The sequence below is a fragment of the Phoxinus phoxinus genome (assembly GCF_949152265.1).
Source record: "Phoxinus phoxinus genome assembly, chromosome: 7".
Lineage (NCBI taxonomy): Eukaryota > Metazoa > Chordata > Actinopteri > Cypriniformes > Leuciscidae > Phoxinus > Phoxinus phoxinus.
The window spans coordinates 38,248,395-38,275,565 of record NC_136882.1 but is presented as its reverse complement, the minus strand read 5'-3'; the positions used below and the strand labels follow the sequence as shown (position 1 = coordinate 38,275,565).

The window sequence follows — 27,171 nt, the reverse complement described above, 5'->3', positions numbered from 1 at the left end:
TCTGGAGCACTTGAACGACATGATGATGATGTTCAGCCTGGGAAGATGAGTATATAAGTATATCGTCGATGTAGACGATCACGAAGCGATTGAGGAAGGGGCGAAGGATCTCATTCATATACCCCTGGAATACTGCTGGAGCATTTGACAGTCCGAAGGGCATCACCTGATATTCATAGTGACCGGAGGGAGTCACGAAGACGGTCTTCCATTCATCTCCGTGGCGGATACGGATGAGGTTATAGGCGCTTCGAAGGTCTAACTTGGAGAAGATTTGGGTGCCTCGGAGCTGTTCCAGAGCAGCCGGGACCAGAGGAAGAGGATACCGAAACTTCACTGTCTGAGAGTTAAGCTGACGGTAATCGATGCACGGCCGTAAGCCTCCGTCCTTCTTGGCCACGAAGAAGAAGCTCGAAGCGGCAGGGGAGATAGATGGTCGGATGAACTCTTGCTGTAATGCCTCTTCTACGTACTCCTCCATGGCCTTCTGTTCCGGGATGGACAAAGGATAGATACGGCCCTTAGGTAGAGTTGGATCGGGTAGCAAGTCGATTGCGCAGTCCCATGGTCGATGTGGTGGTAATTTGGTGGCCAGCGCCTTACTAAATACGTCCTGGAACGCCCGGTACTCCACTGGAATTTCATACTGACGTTGAGTCTCAGGGCTCTCCACAGAAGTGGAATGCAGTGACACTTCTGAGACATCAGACGAGGATGGAGGGATAATATCCGAAGAGACTTCTGAGGAAGGACTCTCTATTTCAGCGGATGACGGAGAAGGGGTAACCTTGGTGATAGTGGTTAGACAGGAAGAATGACAGTCCGAACCCCATTGGAGGATTTCACCGGTCTTCCAGTGGAGATGGGGTTGATGTTGTATTAACCACGGGCGTCCCAGGATGATTTCGGCTGTAGACTCCTCCAGCACCATAAAAGAGATCTCCTCAGTGTGTAAGCATCCAATCTGCAGAGTTAACATGGGAGAACTGTAACGGATTCGACCCCTTCCTAGCGGTGTACCTTGGATGGTATGAATAGCGAGATCGTACTCAAGTCGTTTCTTGTTCAGATTCATCTTCTGGAGACATTGGGAGGAGATGAAGTTTCCCGCGGAACCGGAGTCAATGAGGGCTTGTACTGGGAAACAGAATTTAGGGGTTATTAGATGGACTTGAGTTTTGATAAGATGTTCGACGCTAGGAGGATGGTAGATTGAGCTTACCGCAAGGCGCGGAGGTCGAATGGGGCAGCTGTTGAGTAGATGTTTGTCAGAAGCACAATATAGACAGAGATGGGCTTGTATTCTTCGTTGTCGTTCAGAACGGGTTAGTCGAGAAGAATCAATTTCCATAGGAATAGGTGCTGGAGGAGTAAGATGAGCAGGTTGGGACGCCGGGGGCGGAGGAAGTGCAGTGGGTATATTGACGTCACAAGCAGTTAGTAGTTGAGAGACTCTGATAGTTTTCTGAATGAGCGCTTCTATGCCCATGACGTCATCGTAAACCACGACCAGCTGACGGATCTTCGGAGTTAATCCTTGACGATATGCAGTAATTAAAGCGGGTTCGTTCCATCCACTAGCAGCAGCGAGGGTTCTGAATCGAAGGGAATATTCAGTCACCGAAGAACGGCCTTGTTTTAGATGGAACAGCTGATCGTGGATAGAGAGGGAAGCCACGGACTGTCCAAACACATCCCTAAAGTGTTGAATAAAATCCTTGCATACACGAATGGTCGGAGAATTGGAATTCCAAAGAGATTGAGCCCACTGGAGGGCGGAACCGGAGAGTAACGAGATGATGAAAGCCACGCGGGCGGCGTCATTATGGAATTGTTGTTCATTCATAGTGAAATATAAAGATACCTGGAGGAGGAACCCACTGCAATCCTCCGCCTCGCCGGAGTAAGGCGCTGGTTTGGCCATGGGACTGGAAGAGGCAGTGAACGAAGCAGCGGGTGAATGCGGAAGTGGATCCGGGGATGGACTGGTTGAAGCAGACGCTGATGCAGTGGGCACTGGGTGAGGAACAGCGTCTCGTGTATCCGATTGCATGTTGTTGGTCTGATCTTCTGTCAGGGTTTGAAACACGGAGAGAGATGACGTAAGTTGTAAACACACTTTTATTGAACAATGCAGTTGCGGACACACAGTGGAATGGTAAGTGAGACAGTCTATGGCAAATATGGAGAGTCTTAGCTGAATGATTGATTCCGTGATGTGTATTCAGGTGTGGATCCAGGAGAGGGAGTTGAAGAGAAGGAGCCTTGATGACTGGACTGAGACGAGATGATGGGATCCGAGGAGGAATGCAGGTAAGCTCGGGTAAGTAGCGGGTTAGCATAGGAGAGTGTTCACGGTGGGTCTGTGGTCAAGTAATGACGAGATCAGACAACGGAGGTGAGGTGAATGCTGGGTTATAAAGGGAACTGGTGATGAGTCACAGGTGATGGGAATCAGTAATCAGGGGAGTGTGAACGGGTGATTGAAGGAGTGGGAGGAGTCAGTGATGATCTGGGAGGTAATGGAGAGTGATGTGAAGGTGGAATCCTGACAGAGTCATTACATACTTACACCATCAGATGGCAGCATTGCAGTCTCAATAATTACACTGCAAATAGCACTTTTACCTAGCCTAGAAATCTAGACGCACCCTAGCGGCAGCTAAATGTATTTTGCAGCCAGGGCAGTCTAGCAACTCTCCATAGACCTTCTAGCTGCAGAAACCTAAATTGGGTCAGGCCAATCACGTCGAGTATAGAGTAGGCGGGGGCGGGCTTAACATATGACGACAGAGTTGCGACGGCTGCCACTTGAAAACAAAGAATGGCGGCTGCGGATGGAGAACAGCGGTCTTTCGAATCGGCTTTGGCCGCGACTCTGGAGGACTTGGAGTTAAGTTTTCTTTAAGAAAAGAGCAAAGAACGGCACTAAAGTCATTCTTAAAAAAGGAAGAAGTGTTCGGAGTTTTGCTGGACCGGATCTTTGCCGCTCTGACTACGTCACCTTCTTCGTTGCTCTGGTTGGTTGTAGCGCTATCCTATTGCGTGCAGAGGGATTTTGAGAGACAACCGTTTATCCCGCCCCTCGGATTAAGCCGCGTCTATGGAGAGTTGCCAGACTAAACATCTTGATGTAAGTCTGGCATGCCAGGCTAACTTTCACCTCAAACACTGACTTTTAATGACTCTTAAAGGGATAGTTCACTTTCAAATTAAAATTCTGTCATCATATACACACCCTCAAGTTGTTTCAAACCTGAATGAATTTCTTTCTTCTGCTGAACACAAAGGAAGATATTTTGAAGAATGTCAGTAACCAAACAGTTAACTGGTCCCATTGACTTCCATAGTAAAAAATTCATTCAGGTTTGAAACGACTTGAGGGTCGTATATGATGGAGTATATGATGACAGAATTTTAATTTTAAAGTGCACTATCCCTTTAATACATTTTTTAACCCTTATTGTTGAAATGAACTCTCGCAGACGTGATGAAGACATCCAGAGGTGGGCCGAGAGGACGAAGAAGCAGCCGTGTGCCATGTGCCATGTATGGTTAGTTGAGTTACAAACATCTTCAGGCCACATTCACACCGCAAAGATGTAGGAGTGACGAGTGAATGTGCTAAATTACTGCATTAAACTAATGTTAGCATTATACAACTTATTTATGTTAAATATGTATTACCATTTTGAAAAAGATCTTATATTTTAACACAGTAGTGCATAATCTTTAGACTATTAAAGATTAAAGATTTACTTCTTTCTTCTCTGAGAAAATCAATAATATCAGAAAGGTGATTAGCACATCCTTGAGTTGCACTGGGGTCAGACAGATCAGACCACAGCCTGAGAAAGTAGTTACTATGTCTGATTTCAAAGAAATTGATGGCAAAATTTTGGAAGAAACCGTACAGCACCTTAAAACATCAACCTGCGCCCTTGACGCTCTTCCCACATCTTTCTTCAAAAGTGTGTTAAACAGCTTAGAAGCAGATCTGCTAGAAGTGGTAAATGCCTCACTTCTCTCTGGAAGTTTTCCAAACTCCCTGAAAACTGCAGTTGTCAAACCCCTCCTGAAAAAGAGCAATCTGGATAAGACTATATTAAGCAATTATAGACCGATCTCAAATCTTCCTTTCATTGGCAAGATCATTGAAAAAGTTGTTTTCAATCAGCTGAACAAATTCTTAAGCTCGAATGGATACTTTGAAAATGTTCAATCTGGTTTCCGACCGCATCACAGCACAGAGATATTCGATTAAATACTGATACAGGCAAATTATCAGTGTTGGTACTACTCGACCTCAGTGCTGCATTTGACACTGTCGATCACAACATAATTCTTGACAGGCTGGAAAACTGGGTCGGGCTTTCTGGGAAAGTCTTAAAATGGTTCAGGTCATACTTAGGCCCTGTTTACACGAGAACGCTCGCGGGTGAAAATGTAAAAATATTTTATCGGATGTGCCTTTCGTTTACACGGCGACGGCCGTGATGATAAAGTGATATAAAAAAGTGATATAAAAAGTAATATTAAAGCAACGCCACTTTTGCGTTTTCTCTTCAGATCGTTTCCGTGTAAACATAGCCTTAGAAGTGAGAGGGTTATTGTCACGGTTTATAGATTCACTGTCTCTTCTCTCGTGTGTGTGTGTGTGTGTGTGTGTGTGTGTGTGTGTGTGCGTGTGTGCGTGCGTGCGGAGCCGCTGATCACTGCTGCTGATCAGCTCACCAGCCGTCATCATTTATTCACCTCCATCCCGGACCATCTTCATCATCGCCATCATCATCATTCTCCATCGGAGATCTGGGCTGTCCTCAGCGTCCTTGTCCTGCCAAGTGCCTTTCTTCTCTGGACATATTCCACCATCTCTCTCACCACCTCTGACCTGCTTCCTCAATAAAGATTTTACTTGCAACTGAACCATCTTCATCGTATCATTACAGTTATTATGTGAGTATATAGGTGACCATAAGTCTGAGTGGACACCCATGTGGAGTTCCTCAAGGCTCAATTCTTGCGCCACTCCTATTCAAACTGTACATGCTCCCAATGAGCCAAATAATGAGAAAGAACCAAATTGTTTACTACAGCTATGCAGACGACACCAGGGCTGGAGTGGGACTCATTTTTAGCCCTGGAGTTTCATGCCTTAGACCGGCCCACTTTAGTTCCTGACTGACTATATTAAAATAATGTAATTAAACCCTCAGTATATAAGTCTGTAATAGTGCACTGTTCTGTACAGCCTTGTAATTCATTGTATTTTTCAAAAATATAATTTTCTTTTCAGTGCAATAGCCGTACACAGGGGTTTATAAATACAGAGGTCCCAAAAGTGATCTTGCTAGGGGGTTCAGGGGAATATTATTTTTCCACTGTCATTGGCAAAGAACATATGTATATCTGTGTTAAATAATCCATTGTAATACAGTTATTCTCATTCTGGGCACAGTATGCAATAGACTATTGCTCTACCTGCTCTCCTCTCTCATCTCCATCTCTCGTTCTCTCAGTCTCTTTATCTTTACCTGTAAATCTCCCCTTCCCGAAGCTGAGCTTTGACTGATAAAGTCTTTGCAAACTGATTATTTATGTCGGTCGTTTAAAACTTCTATCGTAAAACAGCTGTTTAGTTTAGCCACTTGCATCTTATCTCGTGAAGCGTCGCGTTGGGATTCGCGCGCGGCTCACACTTCTGTGATTTATACAGTGAAGCATTTATACAGTGAAGACTACAGTATATTCAGTATTCAGTGTTTTTGTTTTAGTTTTTTTTACATTTTATTACTTTATTCAATTTATAATCCTGAAAATCGCTGTTTATTTCATTTGTATCTTTGCTCTATTGTATTTATTTGTGCTATTCCTTGTAGTTTGATTATTTTTTATTTATTTTGATTTGATAATAGTCCTTTTTTTCCTGAACTGTTGCCCGATGTTAGAAACATACTAAACATTCTGTGTCTGAATAATGAAGGAATATGATTGTGTGTCAGTGACCCCTTACAGGAGTCTGAGCCTGAGCCGGAGCCTCTGAACTGTTCGTCACGTCTGATGAGTCTCTACACGTCTCCTCAAGTGAAGTTTTACTGGAACATCGTCTCGTATTTTGGCTTTCTGTGGCTCTTTGCTGTGGTGCTCATGATCGATTTTCAGACATTTCCGTCGTGGAGAGAACTTCTGCTGTATGTGTGGCTCATCTCGCTGGTGTGTGAGGAGGTTAGACAGGTGAGACGCGCACACACACACACACACACACACACACACACACACACGGCTCACCTCGCTGGTGTGTAAGGAGGTTAGACAGGTGAGACACACACACGTGGCACACCTCGCTGGTGTGTGAGGAGGTTAGACAGGTTAGATGTGCACACACACACACACACACGGCTCACCTCGCTGGTGTGTAAGGAGGTTAGACAGGTGAGACACACACACGTGGCTCACCTCTCTGGTGTGTGAGGAGGTTAGACAGGTTAGATGTGCACACACACACACACACACACACACAGCTCACCTCGCTGGTGTGTAAGGAGGTTAGACAGGTGAGATGCGCACACACACGGCTCACCTCGCTGGTGTGTTAGGAGGTTAGACAGGTGAGACACACACACCCACACACAAGTGGCCCACCTCGCTGGTGTGTAAGGAGGTTAGACAGGTGAGATGCGCACACACACGGCTCACCTCGCTGGTGTGTTAGGAGGTTAGACAGGTGAGACACACACACCCACACACAAGTGGCCCACCTCGCTGGTGTGTAAGGAGGTTAGACAGGTGAGATGCGCACACACACGGCTCACCTCGCTGGTGTGTAAGGAGGTTAGACAGGTGAGACACACACACCCACACACACGTGGCCCACCTCGCTGGTGTGTGAGGAGGTTAGACAGGTGAGACACACACACACACACGTCAAGTTTAAGATTTTCTTTGTTTTTTTAGAGGAAGTCACTTCTGCTTAATAAGGGTGCATTTATTTGATCAAAAATACAGTAAAAACAGTGATATTATGAAATATTATTACAATTTAAAATAACAGTTTTCTATGAAAGCTTGTTATAACTCGCAATTCTGACTTTACATCTTGTAATTGCGATAAAATGTCTCAATTCACTTTTTTAAATTTCAATGATGGAAACAAGCTTCCATAGTTCCCTTTCGAACGGTCACTTCGTATTGCGTAGCTATACGCAGTGGGGAAACTCCTTTTCCTCGATTTACTGAAGCTAAAAATGTCAAATGCATTTTGCAGCTGCACAGCTAGCACAGTGAGTGTCTGGCTCACTCATTGGCTGTGCTGCGGCAACTGCACATCCAATGGCGTGGGCGCCTCTGATGTGTGCGCCAATGAGCTAACATCACACCATTACACGTCAGAGCCCGCCAAGAGGGCGCGGCCTCAGCCTAACATATTAGGCCCCGTTTACACGTACATGGTTATTTTGAAAAACAGAGACATTTCCCTTCGGTTGTGCCCCTCGTTTACACGCAAACGGAGAATTCTCCACTGAAAACGATTCTTTCTAAAAACTCCAGCCAGAGTGGAGATTTTGGAAAACTTTGTTTGCACGTTTGCATGTAAACTTAGAAACACGGAGTTTTAGGCAGCGACGTCACAGTATGTGACTATTTTCGGGATTCTGGTTGGCTAACATGGGCTTGAGCTTCTCGTTACACTGCCACCTACAGGTTTGGCATGCTCTTGACGGCATATACACGGGTTCGTGTGCACAGGGTTATTTTTGAAAACGAAGAGGGGTGAAATGTCCGTTTATGAAAATAGCCGTCCACGTGTAAACGTAGCCTTAGTCCCCAAAAAATGGCATTTTAGCAGGTCTTACTCATTCAGCGACAACTTCACATCTTTAATATCCTCTGAAGCCTTCGCCGTCGAACAAGCCCTTTAGCCTGAGCGAGCAGCATTCAACGGACGACGCCTTCTCTTCAGAAGTCGTCTTTTCCCGGCCGCCATTCACCAGTGCAATCGTCTGCATACACCATGCGTCTGAGCGCGAACGCTTTAACAAAGGTATTATATAGCATTTAACGTGTAAACAACGGTGCTGAATTACCCCACATAACAGGACAGCAATCACAGGGAAAATAAATGGAAATAAAATAAAACCATTTGAGAAGGTTAACATACACACGTTAAATTCACTTAAATGCACATATAAATGTTCTTTAAACTGATTGTTGAACTACTGTGTGTATAATAAAGTTCCTTTTTTACACAAACAGTCTCATTGCATGAAGATATACACAAGGCATTTTAGTATGAAATTAGCCCTAGTATATAACGTTACTAGAGGTAAGGTTACACAACTATCAAGTTTAACTCACACTTTACATAGTAAATCAAATGACGTAGTCAAATGAAAGATCACAAATTGAAAAAAAACATACCTTAAACAGAGTAGTGAGGCACAATTAGGGACATAGAAGGCCGAGCAGTACTCTCTCATTCCTGCATTGAAAGACGCATGTGAAAATGAGGCTCTAACTTTAACACGGTTAAAAGAGCAACTTACAAAGAAAATAATCGAATCACACTGATGCACATTATGACATAACCTCTTAAAAGTGTTTTGACATCATACATAAAGTGATTTCATTACCGAAAATCAGTCAATACAAGACAATTAAAGAGAGAAAAACTACCTCCGCTTCCCCGTCTGCATACACCATGCGTCTGAGCGCAGGTGTCCCACTAATTAACGCCCCACAAACAACAATTAATAGGAACTACCGATCGGAACCATTGAAAATTGAACATTGAAAACAAGTTTTGCTGAAGTTAACATTATATACAACTTTTCTCCTTGCACATAAAAAATATAAAATTAAGTAGTCACATGTCTAAATCGACCGGCTACACATACTTTAAATATATTTCTAAACAGTATACTAGTACTACATTGGTAATAAATATATGCTTAATTATACTTTTAATAAATATGCTAAACACAAGCATACTTTTAATATATTTCTATAAACAGTGGCGGTTCTACATTGAATTACACCCTGGGCGAGACCCCCTTCGAGCACCTGGTGGCTCGCGAGCAACGTGTTGGAGACCCCCTTGACTGCACTGCAGACGGCACCTTCTCAGCAAGCAGGGGCGCCAATTTGGCAATAATTTAAATTATATATAATAGAAAACCGCTTTGCGGCGCAGAGGATTTTTTTTTTTTATCAGCTCGTGCCTCCCCCCATGTGACATTAGGCCCGGTTCGCCCGTGCCTAAAACCGCTACTGTCTATAAAGTATACTAGTAGTAGGCTATATTGGTAATAAATATATGCTTATTTACACTTTTAAGAAATATGCTAAACACAAGCATACTTTAAATATATGTCTAAACAGTATACTAGTACTACATTGGTAATAAATATCTTATACTTTTAATAAATATGCTAATTACAAGCATACTTTTAAAATATTTCTAAAAGGTATACTACTAGTACATTGTTTATAAATATATGCTTAATTATACTTTTAAGAAATATGCAAAACACAAGCATACTTTTAGTGAAGTTTTAGTGTATTTAAAGAAAACATGCTTATGTTGCTCTTACTTAAAGGTGCTGTATGTATTTTTCAGCGCCCTCTAGCGGTGATGTTTCAGCCGGGCCACCCTCAAAAAGACCCGCAACACTTCTCACAGCTCCCTGTTCAGCTCAGGCGGCTGGATATTTTACTATTGTAAACAGGCCTGCTGCACTGCACGCACCTCTACAAACAAACGCCGTTTTCACGGCAACAAAAAACAATACTTAACAATCACAGCATCCCAGGCATAAGAAACACCAAGATTATTTTGTCTTTAAAAGAAAAGATATTTATTCTTGCAAGAATAGTTCCCATTCTAGCCACACAGGCCATCCAGGGTCCGAAATTAACTTTTTGGCTCACCTGCCACGGGGACTGGTAGATGAAAAAATCCACCAGCCAAGCATATTTTTTACCGGCCAAAATAATAAACAGCCTTTTTGTGTCACATATACATTAATTTCAGTACATTTAATTGAGATAATAAGGTATTATGTTGAATACAAACATAAAAAATTGTCCAGAGCAAAATTTGAAATTTAGGCTATAACAAACATTTTTTATTTATTTTTTTACACACACACACACACACACACACACACACACACACACACACACACACACACTCACTCACACACACTCAATCTCTCTCTCTCTCGTTTTTATGTTGAAAGGAATGGCTACTGTTCATTTGCACACACATTTCTGTCATTTTCTATCTGAAGCTATTGCCTGCAACATTGAAAACTCCGGTCTCTTGTGTTTAGCGCGAAAGCTCACGTGATTGCCGCCGGACAGTCGTGCCGTGTACCAGCTGCTTTGACGCGATTATCAGTTTAACTGACTCGAAACGTGTGCAATATCTCACGACCTCCCGAGTGTCCGAACATTTTATTTTATTATTTACTCGCTATACGGAAAATCTACCAGCATTTGGCGCTTGGCGGGTGTTAATTTGCTGAAGATTGTGGGATGCTGAAGACAGCGCTTAGGAGACGGTGAAGCCTTTATACTTTCGCCTGGCTCCACTGAGAGAGAGAGAGAGAGAGCGCGCGCGCGACCGGGGCTCGCTCTCTCTCTCTCTGCTCGGTCTTCAGTTAAACATGCGCCCTGTCACACGCGCAGCAGTTCGTCTACATTCGGCTACTCACCGATCAGATATGACTATGGCGGGCGGGACAAACATTTTATTACATTACTATTTTGGTATGAACATTCACCCGCCAGTGTGGCGGATAGCCTTTTGAGATTTACTCGCCAAATGGAAAATCTACCCGCATTTGGCGCTTGGCGGGTGTTAATTTCGGACCCTGAGGCCATCTGAAGGCGGGGGTGACACCCCCAATCCTTACAGACCAGTCTTCAGGTAGAAGTGAGACCCAGAGGGGTGTTTGGCTGGTAGTTTTATAATGTTCTCATCAAAGCACCCACCCTAAACACAAAGAACTTAGGAACCCCCATGGTTGCCTTAACCCCTCCCCAGCCCGGGGATCTTCTCACCTCTGTCTCAGTGTCTCACACACAGCTGTATCAACGTTACAACAGGAAAACTCAAAATACAGAACACATGTCATTCATTTGTTAAATCATTGAGAAAACAAAATAAGAAATAAAAGATAAAAATTGCCACTACAGCACAAAAAGAGTGTTTCACAATCACAACACATTGGGTTCAAGGTCCCCCTTCACTAGGTGGCCCCCTCCCAGTTGTATTACCTACTTTTCTCCAGGAAAAAGCCTGTATGTACTGAGTCCAACACTCAGTATGTGCACAAATCGCAATATAAGGGTGGGTACTAGGTCCCCCTGTGTTAGGCGGCCCATCCCAATCTGTGTGTCAAACCATAGCCACAAATGCGATGGCCTGGAAAGCCATCTCCAATGTGTCGAGTTGGGTCATAAACACTATAAATCGAGGCTACTCGCTCCAATTCGCTCGCAGACCCCCAAAGTTTCAGGCGGTTGTCGAGACTTCGGTGAGAAACAGCTTGCGTCACGTGCTTCGTGCCGAAATACAGAATCTGTTAGCAAAAGGGGCGTTAGAGCTAGTCCAACCCCCACCCCCCGCTAAAACAATCGGGTTTCTACAGCCGCTATTTTCTAGTCCCGAAAAAAAGACGGCGGTCTCAGACCCATACTAGATTTGAGATATTTGAGTAAGGCTCTCATGAGACGGTCTTTCAAAATGCTAACTGTCAAACATATCCTCGCGCAAATTCGCCCTGGGGATTGGTTTGTTACAATGGATCTGAAAGATGCATATTTTAACTAGGGCCGGGACTTTAACATTTTTAACGCATTTTAATCGCACTTATTTTTGCACCGCGGAACGTTTCTCACTGGATGAGTTTAGGCGGACCGATTATACTGGAGCACCAACTAGCGTTCACAACTTAAACGATAACTTCTAGCGTTGCCACCCGTTCCGGTTTTCCAGGGATTGTTCTCTTTTTTGAGCGACAGTCCCGGAAAATTTATATTCTTTCCCGGGACACGAATTGTCCCGTTTTTTTGTGAAAATGTACTTCTAAAGTAGAATTTCCTGGTTTCAAATTAAACCGGTTCCGTCTACTGTTACTTTGTTTTCTTCATGGTTGTGTACATCCAATCCTGTGTCCGTAAACGGGTAAAACAGTGGATTGGCCAATGTCAGGCGTTTACTTTTATTTGATTGGAAGCTCAACTTATCGCCTAGCAACTGCCTGCGCTGTCGGTCAGTCGCGCGTGCGCATCAACACACATCCAGGACTAAACGGCGTGAGCAGTTGCTAGCTAGCTTTAAAAAACGTTCTATTTACATCTATTGTGTGAAATGGGGGGAGAGACGGACGAGGAGGATAACACAACAAAATCGGATGAGCCACCAGTGTCAAAGAAAAAACTATTTACAACCTATAAGAGCATGGTTGTGTGCAAGCTGTGCAACAAGGAATTCGGAACGGCTATTGCTAACGTTACACTTAATGGCAAAAATAGCACTGGTCTGCTGGACTTGGTTAAACAAAAATAAACAATATTTTGTTGCTTAAGCTTATGTATTCAGTCATTATTCAATGGTATACTAAAAATCCATGTGAAAAAAATTACTTCTCACTGTTCTCAGGTCAAATATTTATATGCGATTAAAATGCGATTAATTTCGATTAATTAATTACAAAGCCTCTAATTAATTAGATAAAATTTTTTAATCGAGTCCCGGCCCTAATTTTAACATTCAGATAAACCCTTGTCACAGGCCATTCTTGAGATTCGCCTTCGAGGGTCAAGCTTATCAATACACCGTTCTGCCGTTCGGTCTATCCCTAGCGCCTCGTACATTCACGAAATGCATGGATGCAGCACTCTCTCCCCTGAGACATCAGGGAGTGCGCATGCTGAATTATCTCGACGACTGGCTGGTGCTGGCACAGTTGAGAGCTGAGCTACTGTCACACAGAAATTTGATTCTCGGCCATTTGAAATGCCTGGGTCTCAATATCAACGTAACCAAGAGCAAACTGAACCCCAGCCAGAGCGTGGTCTTTCTGGGAAAAGTCCCCTGGCCTGTTCCGCTGAGGAAAGATATGCTCACACAATCAAAAGGGACAATATGGTATCCGCGACCTGATTTATGGGCCCTCCATGTTTGGCCCCTAAACGGGTACGGAGGCACGGAGAAGCATAACAGTATTATATATACTCGTTAAATATTATTATCCGAAGTTAATCAAAGTTATCACCGATCATTATTTCACTCCGAGACTTCGCGGTAAAAAACAGCTCGACTTCGCCTCAATATTTCATCACAGTGATCTATCAGGACATATTTAGTATCAGTGGATTGCTCGGAATTTCTGGATTATTATGATGCTAATGTCACCGCTCTATCTGGAAAAACTGACTGACTCTCTCACGAGTGATGGGCTTGACACACGAGGGGACAAACAACTGCGACAGGCGAAACTCGTCACCACCCGGCGTGTGCAAGTCTACTTGAACGAGCGCGGAATTTCACATGCACGAATATCGCCTGTTGCTTGGCTGGAGGAGGCTGGCTGCCCTCTCTCATTATGTAATGATGTAATTACTGACGGGATCAGTCTGTGTTCTCCAAACTTTAGTTTTGACGATTGACGGTGAAAAGTGACTTGTTTGTTACAGTATGTGTTCCAATTTGAGTATGAGCTTGTGGCCCCGCCCAGTGGAGTTACTACGTCACAACTCCAGTCTATTTTAGCCGGCATTTTGGCGTCTGCTACTGATTCACAGCCATTTGAATGTAGAAATACTCAGAAATACAACTTTGAGCTTATTTTTCTCAAGATATGTCCTCTAACATCAGAAAAATGCCACAAGAACATGTTAACACCTAGAAAAACATGATTTTCATCGGAGTGGGTCTTTAATCCAGGGTCATGTGAGGTATCTGTGATACTCTCCTTCCTGCAAGAGCTGTTGGACGCGCGCTCAAAGTGTATGTGGTAGCTCATCACGCTCCAGTGGCTGGCCAGTCACTAGGAAAAAACGACTTAGTTGTACGGTTTTTAAAAGGAGCTAGGGGGATGAACCCCTCCAGACCTCCATCTGTGCCGTCTTAGGACCTCTCCACGGTCCTTAGGGCCCTGAAAAGTCCTCTTTTGAACCGCTCAAGTCGGTTGATCTTAAACCTCTCTCGCTAAAGACTGCTCTCCTGATGGCACTTGTATCTATCAAGCGAGTGGGAGATCTGCAGGCCCTCTTTGTGAGCCCTTCATGTTTGGAGTTTGGATTGGAAGACTCCAAGGTCATCCTACTGTATGTACCCAAAGTGCTCTCAACACCGTTTAGAGCCAGGTTATCACGCTATTAGCCCTGCCCCCTTCTGCTGAGGATGGGGAGGTTCATTTGCTCTGCCCTGTCAGAGCACTGAGAATCTATCTGGAGCGTTCTACGTTGTTCAGACAATCAGAACAGCTTTTTGTCTGCTTTGGTGGCCGATCTAAGGGTTATCCAGTCACTAAGCAAAGACTGTCTAGAATAGATGGATAGTAGATGCCATATCTATGGCATATACCTCAGTGTGTCAGGTTTGCCCAAGGCTCATTAAACTAGAGGCATGGCCTCGTCTTGGGCTTGGTCCTCTGGGTTTCCCATTCAGGATATTTGTGATGCGACCGGCTGGTCCTCGCCTTCCACATTTATGAAATTTTATAATATGGAGGTACCTTCCCTGCAGGCAAAGGTATTTTTGGTATGATCAAGGCCTGACGGTGTCTGGTCTTGTCTACAAATTATGTCACTGTGCACAATCACATTACATTTATGATAAAACCCCCCTTTGGCCGGTTATTCCCCATACTAATAGACCTGACGGTGTCTGGTCTGGTCATTATATGTGTGGGCTCTAGCTTGTTCTGTGAGCTCAGGGGTCCTGAGCTGCAGCAGGCAACCATGCTATTTATAGTGCGCCATTTTACATGCCGTCCCCACTGCGTATAGCTACGCAATATGGGGTGACCGTTCGAAAGGGAACTACTCGGTTACTATCGTAACCTCAGTTCCCTGAGAATAGGGAACGAGTATTGCGTAGCCTGCCACACTAGTAACCTGGCAAGTTGTCGCTTCAGTCGTTAAACCTGCTAAAATGGCGTTTTTCGGGGACTAATATAGGCTAAGGCCATGCCCCCTTTGGCGGGCTCTGACGTGGTATGCGCAGTTGCCGCAGCACAGCCAATGAGTGAGCCAGACATTCACTGTGCTAGCTGTGCAGCTGCAAAATGCGTTTTACATTTTTAGCTTCAGTAAATCGAGGAAAAGGAGTTTCCCCACTGCGTATAGCTACGCAATACTCGTTCCCTACTATCAGGGAACTGAGTTTACGATAGTAACCAAGTAGTTTTCTAGGATCAAAGTGTAAGTTATTTCTAGGATCAAAGCTGAATTTTCAGCATCATTACTCCAGTCTTCAGTGTCGCATGACCCTTCAGAAATAATTCTAATATGATGATTTGCTGCTCAAAAAACATTTGTGATTATTATCAATGTTGAAAACAGTTTCTACTGTTTCATATTTTTGTAAAACAATACCACTCTAAAGCTTGAGGGTAAAATTAACATAATAATAATAAATTAATAATATAGCTACAATGCATGATCAACAATGACAGTAAAAACATTTATAATGTTACAAAATATTTTTATTGCAAATAAATGCTGTTCTTTTTGAACTTTCAATTCATCAAAGAATCCTGAATTTTGTTTATCATGGTTTACACAAAAATATGAAGCAGCAGAAACAGATTTCCACATTGATAATAACAAGAACCATTACTAATAAATGATCATCAATAATAATTAATCTGTAAATCATCACATTATAATTATTTCTGAGGGATCATGAGACACTGAAGACTGAAGTAATGATGCTGATAATTCAGCTTTGATCACAGGTTTTACTATAAATTCACATAGAAAACAGCGGTTTTAAATTGTAATAATATTTCACAATATTACTGTTTTTACTGTATTTTTGATCAATTAAATTCACCTTGGAGAGACTTCTTTAAAAAACATTAATGAATCATAAGCCAATAAACTGTTATTATATCTGTCCATCTATATCAATATGTCTATATTTAACCACTCTGATACTCCACAGCTCTATCATGACTTCGATGGGTCCGGCTTTCGCAGGAAAGCAAAGATGTATATCAGGGATCTGTGGAACATTCTGGATGTGCTGTCAATCATGCTGTTCATTGCTGGTCTGGCCTGCAGGTCAACACAACCACTATTTCACTAAATACCTTTCAGATATGATTAAGATTAATTCAGTACAGTTCATGTTTGCCTTAAGTTAAAATTACACAAAAATATCCTCATAACTAGGGCTGTATGAAACATAAAAAAAGTATCCACTGTCCGTAAGCCGTACCTCATCTGTAATTGCTTAAAAGGTCTATTTTTTACCATAATGTTGACTCAAAGTAGATTGTTACGATTAATCCACTGGAGGCAAGCTGGTTGAGAACCCAAATGCAACTTAACAAACGTAGTCGAACCAAGAAGTTGGACGCCGACCGTTAAGGGCCATGTAACTAGTTAGCATGCCGGAATCTCTCCACCAACTAAGAACGGCCATGCACCACCATCCACAGAATCGAGAAAGAGCTATCAATCTGTCAATCCTTTCCGTGTCCGGGCCGGGTGAGCTTTCCCGTGTTGAGTCAAATTAAGCCGCAGGCTCCACTCCTGGTGGTGCCCTTCTGTCAATTCCTTTAGGTTTCAGCTTTGCAACCATACTCCACCTCTAGTGGCGCAATACAAATGCCCCCCGGTTCCAGAAACCCACAAAATAGAACCGGAGTCTTATTCCATTATTCCGGGGGGCGGTGTGAGACAGGTGTCCGGGACAGGTCCGCTCCTGAGATCCTACAAGCTTTTTAACTGCAACAACTTTAGTATACGCTATTGGATCTGTAATTACCGCGGCTGCTGGCACCAAACTTGCCCTGTAATGGGTCCTCGCCCATGGGTTTAGGATACGCTCATTCCAATTACAGGGCCTCGAAAGAGACCTGTATTGTTATTTTTCATCACATTTACATTTAGTCATTTAGCAGACGCTTTTATCCAAAGCGACTTACAACTGAGGACTACAGCAAGCGAGTCATTGTGAAGAGGCAAAAATAACGCAAGAAGTGCTCAAAATACAAAGTTCTGGCATTGGTCAGAGTAGCATAAGCCAAACAAGGGAGGATTAAAAGAAAAGTTTTTTTTTTTTTATGTCAAGTGCTCACGGAAGAGATGAGTTTTCAGTTGTCTCTTGAATGTAGTTAGGGATTCTGCATCCCGGACGAGGGTAGGGAGATCATTCCACCAGCAAGGAACCGTGAATGAGAATGTTCTGGAAAGTGATTTTGTGGCGCTCTGTAATGGTACCACGAGCCGTCGCTCATTGACCGATCGCAGGCTTCTGGTAGGGATGTAGACTCGTAGGAGCGAGTGAAAGTAGGAGGGAGCTGAGCCTCTGGTCGATCTGTAAGCAAGCGTCAATGCCTTGAACTTGATGAGAGCAGCGAGTGGTAGCCAGTGCAGAGAGATGAACAGAGGAGTGACGTGGGCCCTTTTGGGCTCGTTGAAGACAAGACGGGCTGCAGCATTCTGGATCATTTGTAGAGGTTTAGTTGCACATGATGGAAGACCAGCCAGAAGAGCATTGCAGTAATTAAGCCTAGAGACAACCAAGGCCTGGGCGAGAAGTTGTGTTGCATGCTTTGTTAGGAAGGGCCTGATCTTCCTGATGTTGTGCAGTGCAAACCTGCATGATCGACCTGTCTTTGTGATGTGGTCTGTGAAGGTCAGATGCTCATCAATTGTTACTCCAAGGTTTCTGACCGACCTTGATGGGGTGATTAAAGTTGAATCTAGCTGGATAGTGAAGTCATGCTGTAGAGACAGATTGGCAGGGAGGACGAGAAGCTCAGTCTTTGCCAGGTTGAGCTGCAGGTGATGTTCCTTCATCCATGCCGAGATGTCCGCCAGGCAGCTTGAGATACGTGCAGCTACTGTGGGATCATCAGGTTGAAATGAGAGGTAGAGCTGGGTCTTATCAGCATAGCAATGGTAAGAAAAGCCATGTGCCTGTATGATGGGTCCCAGTGATGTGGTGTAAATGGAGAAGAGGAGCGGTCCAAGAACTGAACCCTGAGGAACCCCTGTGGTCAGTTGATGTGCTTTGGATACCTCGCCACTCCAAGCGATCCTGAAGGACCTACCTGTGAGATAGGACTCAAACCAGTGGAGAGGAGTTCCTGTGATGCCCAGTGATGAGAGGGTGGACAGGAGGATCTGATGATTCACAGTGTCAAAGGCAGCAGACAGATCCAGGAGAATGAGAACTGATGATTTGGAGGCAGCTTTTGCGACCTGTAGGGCTTCTGTGACTGACAGCAATGCAGTTTCGGTTGAATGCCCTTTCTTGAAGCCAGATTGGTTTAGATTTTGAAACACCTTAAAGGTGCAGCTTGGACACATCTTCAATGAAGGACCCAGGGTCATAGGGTGTTTCGGGTCTTTGATCTTCAGACACCCTCATCTGGGCGACCCAACCGGGGTTGATCAGGCCCCGGTTTGTGTCCAAGCAGCGCGCTACTCCATACTTCTCCCCTTTTGATCCACAACCACCTAGAGGCTTTTTCTGCGGCCTCACTGATGTTTTTAGTGGCTCTTCTTTCACGCAACCCTCTGATGCCAAGGAGCCCGAATGCCCGATGCACAGATTGACTTAGAAAGCCCCTGCATCCCACTTCTATCGGTTCACAGCGGGCCCTCCATCCACTCCCTCTGCATGCCTCAACCAGCTCGAGATATTTGGCCTTCTTCCTTTCAAATGCCTCCTCCATCCTGTCCTCCCAGGGGACAGTAAGCTCCACTAGCACAACTTGCTTTGTTGAATCAGATGTTAAGACCAGATCTGGCCTCAGTGATGTCCTTGCTATGTGCTCTGGGAACTTTAACTGCCTCCCAAGGTCCGAATGCAACTGCCAGTCTCGGGCCGAGGCTAGCAGTCCTGTTGAGGCCTTACGTTCTCCCTGAGGTTTCTCCCCTGCCCTAACAAAGGAGATATTGTGCCTCACTGGGACTTGATATTTAGACTCCCGGATTGCGGTGCAGATGGTGTCCGCTACTACCTTCAGCACCTGGTTATGGCGCCACGTGTACCTCCCCTGTCCTAGTGCTACAGAGCAGCAACTCAGGATGTGCTCCAGGGAACCACGAGCCGGGCACAGAGGGCATGTTGGTGTTTCTGCTAGGCCCCAGATGTGAAGGTTAGATGGACTTGGGAGGACATCATACACCGACTGGATCAAGAACTTAAGTCTTGCGGGTTCTGACTTCCATAGTTCTGTCCAGGTAATCTTCCGGGCGGCTGCATGATTTCAATTGGTCCACGCTCCTTGCTGGCGCATTGCCACGGTCCTACTTAGGTGATCCTTCTCCACCTCAGCACGAATCTCTCCCTGCACCATCTGGCGTCTCTCTCGTCCTTGGGCTTTGTCGTAGCGTGGTTTTATGTGGCTACCTAGACCCGCTCTTCCCACTGCCACAGCGCCAACTAAGACACTATGTCTCAGCCTTGCTTCTGCCTTTTCGACTGCCTCTTGCGCTCGCCAACATCTAGGTTTACATCTAGTTGGTTGGTCAGAGTGAGGAAAGATGATACTTGGTTGAAGGCAACTCGTTCAAGTGTTTTCACAATAAATGGTAGGAGAGAGACAGGTCTGTAATTCTCTAAGAGTGATGTGTTTAATGTCGGTTTCTTAAGCAGTTACCCGAGCCTGCTTGAATGCTGTAGGAAAAGTGCCAGTGTGGAGGGATGAGTTGATGATGTGTGTGAGTGCTGGTAGAAGTGTGGGAGAGATGGCTTGTAGGAGGTGTGAGGGGATGGGATCTAAAGGGCAGGTGGTGGGATGACTGGAGAGGAGAAGTTTAGATACTTCTTCCTCGGTTAGTGGAGAGAAGGAGGAGAGAAGGTTTTTGGGAGTGGGAGGGGTTGGACTGGGTTCCTGTGTGTGTGGAGCTGAGAACTGACTGCTGATAGTTGTTGTTTTGTTGTTCATCACTACCTCTCCGTGTCGGAAATGGGTAATTTGCGCTCCTGCTGCCTTCCTTGGATGTGGTAGCCGTTTCTCAGGCTCTCCGGAATCGAACCCTGATTCCCCGTTACGACACGCGATCGGCTCGAGGTTATCTAGAGTCACCAAAGCGGCCAAAGCCGCACCCGGATGGGTTTTGGATCTGATAAATGCACGCATCCCAACCCCCCGAGGGGAGCCGGGTCGGCGCTTGTTTGCATGTATTAGCTCTGGAATTGCCACAGTTATCCAAGCAGCGGGTGGAGCGATCAAAGGAACCATAACTGATTTAATGAGCCATTCACAGTTTTACTGTACTGACCGTGTGCACTTGGATCCGACAGTTCAGGGGGCCAGGACGAACACAGCCTCTGAGGCCTTAATCGGGTACCTACTGCCCCTCCCCAAAATTTTCTTGGGAAGGGACTCTGGCAAGGCGACAGCCATCTCGGGACGAGACTCTGGAGTGGCAGCCATCTCGGGACGAGACTCTGGAACGGCGGCGGCCATCTCGAGACGAGACTCTGGAACGGCTCCATCTCGGGACGTGACTGCCCACACACACACAAAATAGCTGTGATCAGCGCTGCATCTTCCAGATATTCAGACTAGACAGTCATGACGTGAACAGTCTCTGACTCGAGAGCAGTGTTGGTCAACTTACTTGGAAATAGTAATTAGTTACTGATTACTTGTCCAAGAAAGTAATCCAGTTACTTTACTGATTACTTATTTTCAAAAGTAATTAGTTACTTTACTAGTTACTTTACTTCAAAAACATGATGCACGACCTGAATACGCTATAAAGCAGACCTTTCAGCCTAATTCTATTCTTTCTGCATATTCCATCATCTAAAATTGATTCAAATGAAACATTCTATTTTTTAAACCTTGTTTTATTAGTTTCAATATTTTAACTTTATGCACATTGCATCAACCAAAAATTTAATTAAATGCAACAGTCTCAGACTTGAAGAAAATTGTTGAACATTTAAACAATTTCTGCAAATTTCACCATATTTTAACGAAATAAAGTCCTTCTTCTGTTAACTTATATTTCTGCATATTCCAGCATATAAAATGCAAATATTTTTTTGTAAAATCCTTTATTCGATTAGATGTAAATAAAATACAGCAATCAAATAATTAAAATGAAAGTCTCTCATGACTGTATTCCAAATTATTAAAATTTACGTCTTTTAACAGTAAAGTGCAGATTAAGTTTTGTTTTTGTAAATCGTCAGACATGTTTTTACCATTTCATTAAGTTTTGCTTTGTAGAAAGCCTTTCTTTAAAGTGAATTTTGTTTTGTATAAATTGTATCTTAATTTTAATAAATATTTCATCAACAAATTGCATGCATTTAATAAATAAAAAGCAAATATAGCAGACAATATAATAACCGTGACATTGAGGCACCGCGTTCACTTGCATTGCATTGTTAAAAGCCTTTCTTTAAAGTGAATTTCGTTTTGTATAAATTCAATTGTATCTTATTTTAATAAATGTTTCATCAACCATTTGCATGTATTTAACAAATACAAGGCAAATATAGCAGACAATATAATAACCGTGACATGGAGGAGCCGGCGCGTTCACTTTCACTTTCATTGTTAACTAGAGCGCGCACCTCATAAATTAATGAAACTCAGCGTAGGCCTATGCCTCATACATTAGCATTAAATATCTTTGCTGCATCCTTTCTAGAACAGACAAGGGCTTTCTCGCGGGTCGCATCAGCAGAGCATCGTCCATAGACCGCAAAACAATCAGCGGATGGCGGGCGGTTGCGGCTTTGAAATTTGGTCAAAAAATGTTGGAGCGGATGATGAGTTTTGTGATGCGGTTGCGGATGAAATAATACCCCATTCGCACAGCTCTATCGATAACAACATTGAACACTAGGCTACACAAATAGTGTTTTTTTATTTATTATTATTTAGGCGATTAATTTTCCATAGTGACATAGGAGGTGCCGGATCCAATAAAAAAGGTTCCGTATCCAACGTCGGGCGTGTTACAGTGCTCGAGAGGAACCATAATTTTTACCCAAACAGTCAATATAGTAAAGTAGATTCAAAATGTTTAATCATAAATATGTAAAATACAGTAAAATTATTTATTATTTATTTATCATTTATATGCACCAATATAACAATAGTAATATAAAGCGATAATTATCTGCACGTTTTTACTAAAGCATTTGATGCATTCAAATAAAAAAAAATGTATGAAAAATTATACGTTATGATTCTGTTCATTAAAATAATTTCACTGAAATAAATCAAACCTACCAACACTAATAGACACTCATATAAACATTCCTGATCTTGAGTTGAGTTAAGTTTAAGTTGTTGTTTTTTTACACTTAATCAAACTCTGTGTTTTTCACACAGACTTCAGGCCTCCCGCACTGTCTTGTACGTCGGTAAAGTTATATTCTGCTTCGACTTCATCATATTCTGTCTACGATCAATGGCCATCTTCACTATCAGTCGACACCTGGGTCCGAAAATAATCATTGTCCGGAGAATGGTGGGTCTGCATGTTCATAAAGTTTATTTCTTCAGTTCAGATATGTTAAGCAATAGTTCTACTCTGCCTAAGTGTTGAGAGACTAAGGGCACTATCTTACACCCGGTGCAATGCAGCGCCAAGCGCGACGCAAGTGTGTTTTGCTAGTCTCAGCCCGACGCAGTTTTCATTTTCACGTCCTGCATCCTTTCATTTGTGCGCCCATGAGCTGCTGGTCTGAAAACGAGGTGTGTTCAGGCATATTGTTGGCGCGTTGCTATTTTGAGGCAACAGAAATAGACTGAGCCATTGACCAACTGAAGCCTGGTCTAAAGTCAGTGGCACAATATTTGTTTTGTTATTTAAAGAGCGCGTTAGTAATGTGAGCCTATAGGCGGGTCCACAACACACGTACACTCTGCTTATTACACACACACTCTGCTTATTACACACACAGGGACACACAGCAGCACACAAACGTGCCAAATATTTTAATTAAAAGGATTACAATGTAAAAGATTAACATTGTGTACATAAAGATATGGAGGAATCCGGCTTGTCCCGTAAATGGTCTGCTTGCGCACTTTTACCTCGCGCACGAGCAGATCCGTTTGAGCTTGCTCTGGAGACGCATTCGTCTTTCCGCTTGCAAATTCCTCCATGTAAATAGCGAATCCGCCATGGCGCGAGCGCAACTGGCTTTTGGGCTTTTAAAGGGAATGAGAGATGAGACTCTAAATGGTTTATTTCACGTTACGCCCAAAACACACCCATTACTCATTAAGAGAATAGGGACGACCCTTTTAGACCATGCACCGGGAGCGCAGACCATTTTTCCTGTCGTTAAACTAGCAAAAGTGGATTTGGACACGCCATAAGTGCAATTGCGCCCTGAGCTTTTGACCATGTGCTTAGATCATTAAAATAGGGCCCTAAGGGACTCATGCTATGAGGAAACAAATGCTTGATATTTTGAAGAAAAAAAAATCTACTATTAATAATATTGAATCATGTGAGTTCTTCATGTATATTCTTCCTCTCATAGTGCACATCAAGCAAAAGTGTTTTGGCATAAAAGCAAATGCAGACAGACTGAGCTATGATTGTGCATCTTTTCCCGTTTCATTTTGTGTCCTCTCATATTCTGTCTTCCTCTTTGCAGATGATGGATCTGTTCTTCTTCATGTTTCTGCTCAGTATCTGGGTGGTGGCGTACGGCGTGGCGAAACAGGGCATTATGATCGAAAATGAAGAGAGACTAAACTGGATCGTCCGAGGAGCTGTCTATGATCCCTACCTCATCATATTTGGCAACTTCCCCACTAATATAGACAGTGAGCCGTTTACTCTAAATCAAATCAAATCTAAAGAAGAACTGCGTCAATCTCCCTATACACTGTCAAATAATGTATAGATTTGTATATATTTAAATATGCAATACAAACAAGCCCACCACGGTGAGAAAAAGTAACATAATGCATTACTTTCCATAAAAAGCGACCCAATTAGTTACTTTTTAGGGAGTAACATGTATTGTAACGCATTACTTTTAAAAGTAACTTTCCCCAACACTGGTTATAAAATGATATTTATAAAATATTGCATATGCAATAATAATGCAAATGTGCTTAAACTATAGATTGTATCATTGTTTTTATTGTAACATTGTTGAACATTCAAAAGTCCAGAGATTTATACAAAATATAGAAGTCAGATAGCTAACAAATATATCTCTGTTTTGCAAACCAGACACTCAGTTTGATATAAGCAGCTGCCATGTGAACGGCTCCGAGCCTCTGAAGCCCAAATGCCCCGTGCTGAATGATGATAACCTGCCGATGTTCCCAGAATGGCTGACCATCATCATGCTGTGTGTGTATCTGCTGTTCGCCAACATTTTACTGCTCAACCTCCTCATCGCTATCTTCAAGTGAGTAAACAAATGGGTGAACGGAAACACTTGTTTCATTTACACAATGACTCTGTTCCAGAACCTAGTGAGCTGACTTGATGCCTACTGTCTGCATGCACACTTTATAGGCAGCAACTCTGTGTCTACTGTACAAGTAGTGCATCTTATGTGAGACTTGGTCATAAGACTAAGTCTTAGGCATTTGTATGAAATGTAAATATTTATTTGATTTTGAACAATTGTTTATGTATTTGTTTGTTTGTTGTTTTAAGCATACAATTATGTTTATTTAATATACGCATGTCTGTATATATATATATATATATATATATATATACTGTATATGTGTATTGTATATATGTAGAGAGAGTGAGTAATTATCTTAGTAGTATAAGAGTGCGGGTGTTGGTGTAGGGTGAATTCAGGTTGATTTGGACACTTTTTCTTTTTCCCAGTCAGTAAGTAAACAGACTGAAAAAGTTGAACAGAAACACTCACCTGGTTTCCCAAATAGTACATTTTTATTCAATTATTTATTTAATGTTGAACAATCATGTATGTATTCGTTGATTTGTTTATTTAAGCACACAATTATCTGGTTCTTTAGTGTGTGTGTGTGTGTGTGTGTGTGTGTGTGTGTGTGTGTGTGTGTGTGTGTGTGTGTGTGTGTGTGTGTGTACAAGTGCGCACGTGTGTGTGTTTGACCTTGAAAATTAATATTTGTGCAAATAATTGTATTTCTTCTTGCCCGTAATAGACAGACACAGACACACACACACTTTTAGGGCTTTAAACTCTATCTTTGCTTCACAGCTACACGTTCCAGCAGGTTCAAGACAACACGGACACCATCTGGAAGTTCCAGCGTTACGAGCTGATTAAGGAGTATCACAGTCGACCTGCTCTTCCTCCACCCTTCATCCTCCTCAGTCACCTCATCCTCTTCATCAGAGGAGTGTTGCCGCGCTCTCCTTCACAGAGACACAAACACTTCAGTGAGTGCTGGGCCAGGACCACACTACAGCCACAAAACACCGTTTGCTGAAAACACACACATGACCGCAGTAGATTACTGATGTTCGTTAGTCTAGATCAGAATATGAGCACACAGTCTCGCCCAGTTTATGAGTGCATTAGCGCCCGCTTCATTTTTCCGCTGCACTGGTTCCAGGAGTATTTTTCCATTCATTTTTTCAATAGGGATTAAAAATAAAGTTTTCATTAAAGGATTAGTTCACTTCAGGGTTAAAATGTCCTGATAATTTACTCTCGCCCACATTATCCAATATATCCATGTCTTTCTTTCTTCAGTCGAAAAGAAGGTTTTTTAAGGAAAACATTGCAGGATCTTCTCCATATAGTGACTTCAATGGGGTCCAACGACCGGTGCAAATGTGAGTTTCAGTGCAGCTTCAAAGTCTCGACACGATCCCAGCCGAGGAATAAGAGTCTTATCTAGACAAACCAGCGGACATTTTATAACAAAAATAAACATTTATATACTTTTTAACCACAAATGCTCGTCTTGCACTAGCTGTGATCCGCCACACATTATATAATCACGTTGAAAGGTCACGCGTGACGGAGGCGGAAGAACCGACAAAAAATAAAAAAGGTCAAACAACGATGTCAGACGTTTTTGAAATTGGAGGAGAAAATGAGAAAACTTAATGAGTTTTTCGCCCTATCCTACATTTCTGAACCAGACCTCGCGTGATTATATAATGTGTGGTGCATCACAGCTAGTGCAAGACGAGCATTTGTGGTTCAAAAGTATATAAATGTTTATTTTTGTTATAAAATGGCGGATGGTTTGTCTAGATAATACTCTTTTCGAGACTTTGAAGCTGCACTGAAACTCACTTTCGGACCTTCAACCCGTTGGACCATTGAAGTCACTATATGGAGAAGATCCTGGAATGTTTTCCTCAAAAACCTTCATTTCTTTTCGACTGAAGAAAGACATGAACATCTTGGATGACGTGGGGGAGAGTAAATTATCAGGACTTATTATCAGGAATTAATCCTTTAATAAGCGATGATTTGAACCATGAAGCATTTCAAACAGCATAATCGAATTAACTTTTGGCAGATTCTGACTTGCATTGCATTCAATGTTTACATTTTATTATGGGGTTATTATTGTTGCAATATTCGAAATAAATAGATTCATATTCACAAATAAATGTAAAGAGATCACAAAAATTGATCGAATTCACAAATAAATGTAAAGAGTTTCACAAAAAAATATAAAATTCACAAATAAATAAAATGAGATTTGCAAATAAATAAAATATTTATCGCTTTGAAGCGAGTTTGCCTTTTAAAGCACAATCGCGGTGACAAATAGCAATAGGATATAAATAAATGTCATGTAGAATACCAAATATGAGCCCAAATGACCACCCAATATAACAGTTCGAGCCTCAGCATCAAAGTGTAGTACTGGGGTCGATGCTGCAAATAAAAATCTTGCAATGCAAATTCAAAACTCTGTATAGCAGGTTTTAAATAGTGTAGCTATTTATGGGTTGAACCGAGTTATTAATTAGTCAGCTACTTGCTTTTCTGTTCTATCTTGAATA

At 42.8% G+C, this 27,171-nt stretch overlaps 1 protein-coding gene across 1 annotated transcript in view; it reads left to right on the top strand.

Moving 5' to 3' along the window:
* The window catches only part of LOC307001236 (transient receptor potential cation channel subfamily M member 2-like), a 132,195-nt gene that overhangs the window by 87,623 nt on the left and 17,401 nt on the right, over positions 1–27,171 (top strand). The window contains exons 16-23 of the mRNA XM_079617459.1: positions 3,486–3,554; positions 4,730–4,917; positions 5,996–6,234; positions 16,181–16,299; positions 22,557–22,695; positions 23,837–24,008; positions 24,424–24,604; positions 25,400–25,581. Coding sequence (XP_079473585.1) covers positions 3,486–3,554; positions 4,730–4,917; positions 5,996–6,234; positions 16,181–16,299; positions 22,557–22,695; positions 23,837–24,008; positions 24,424–24,604; positions 25,400–25,581 — 1,289 coding nt within the window. The remainder of the gene's footprint in view (positions 1–3,485; positions 3,555–4,729; positions 4,918–5,995; positions 6,235–16,180; positions 16,300–22,556; positions 22,696–23,836; positions 24,009–24,423; positions 24,605–25,399; positions 25,582–27,171) is intronic.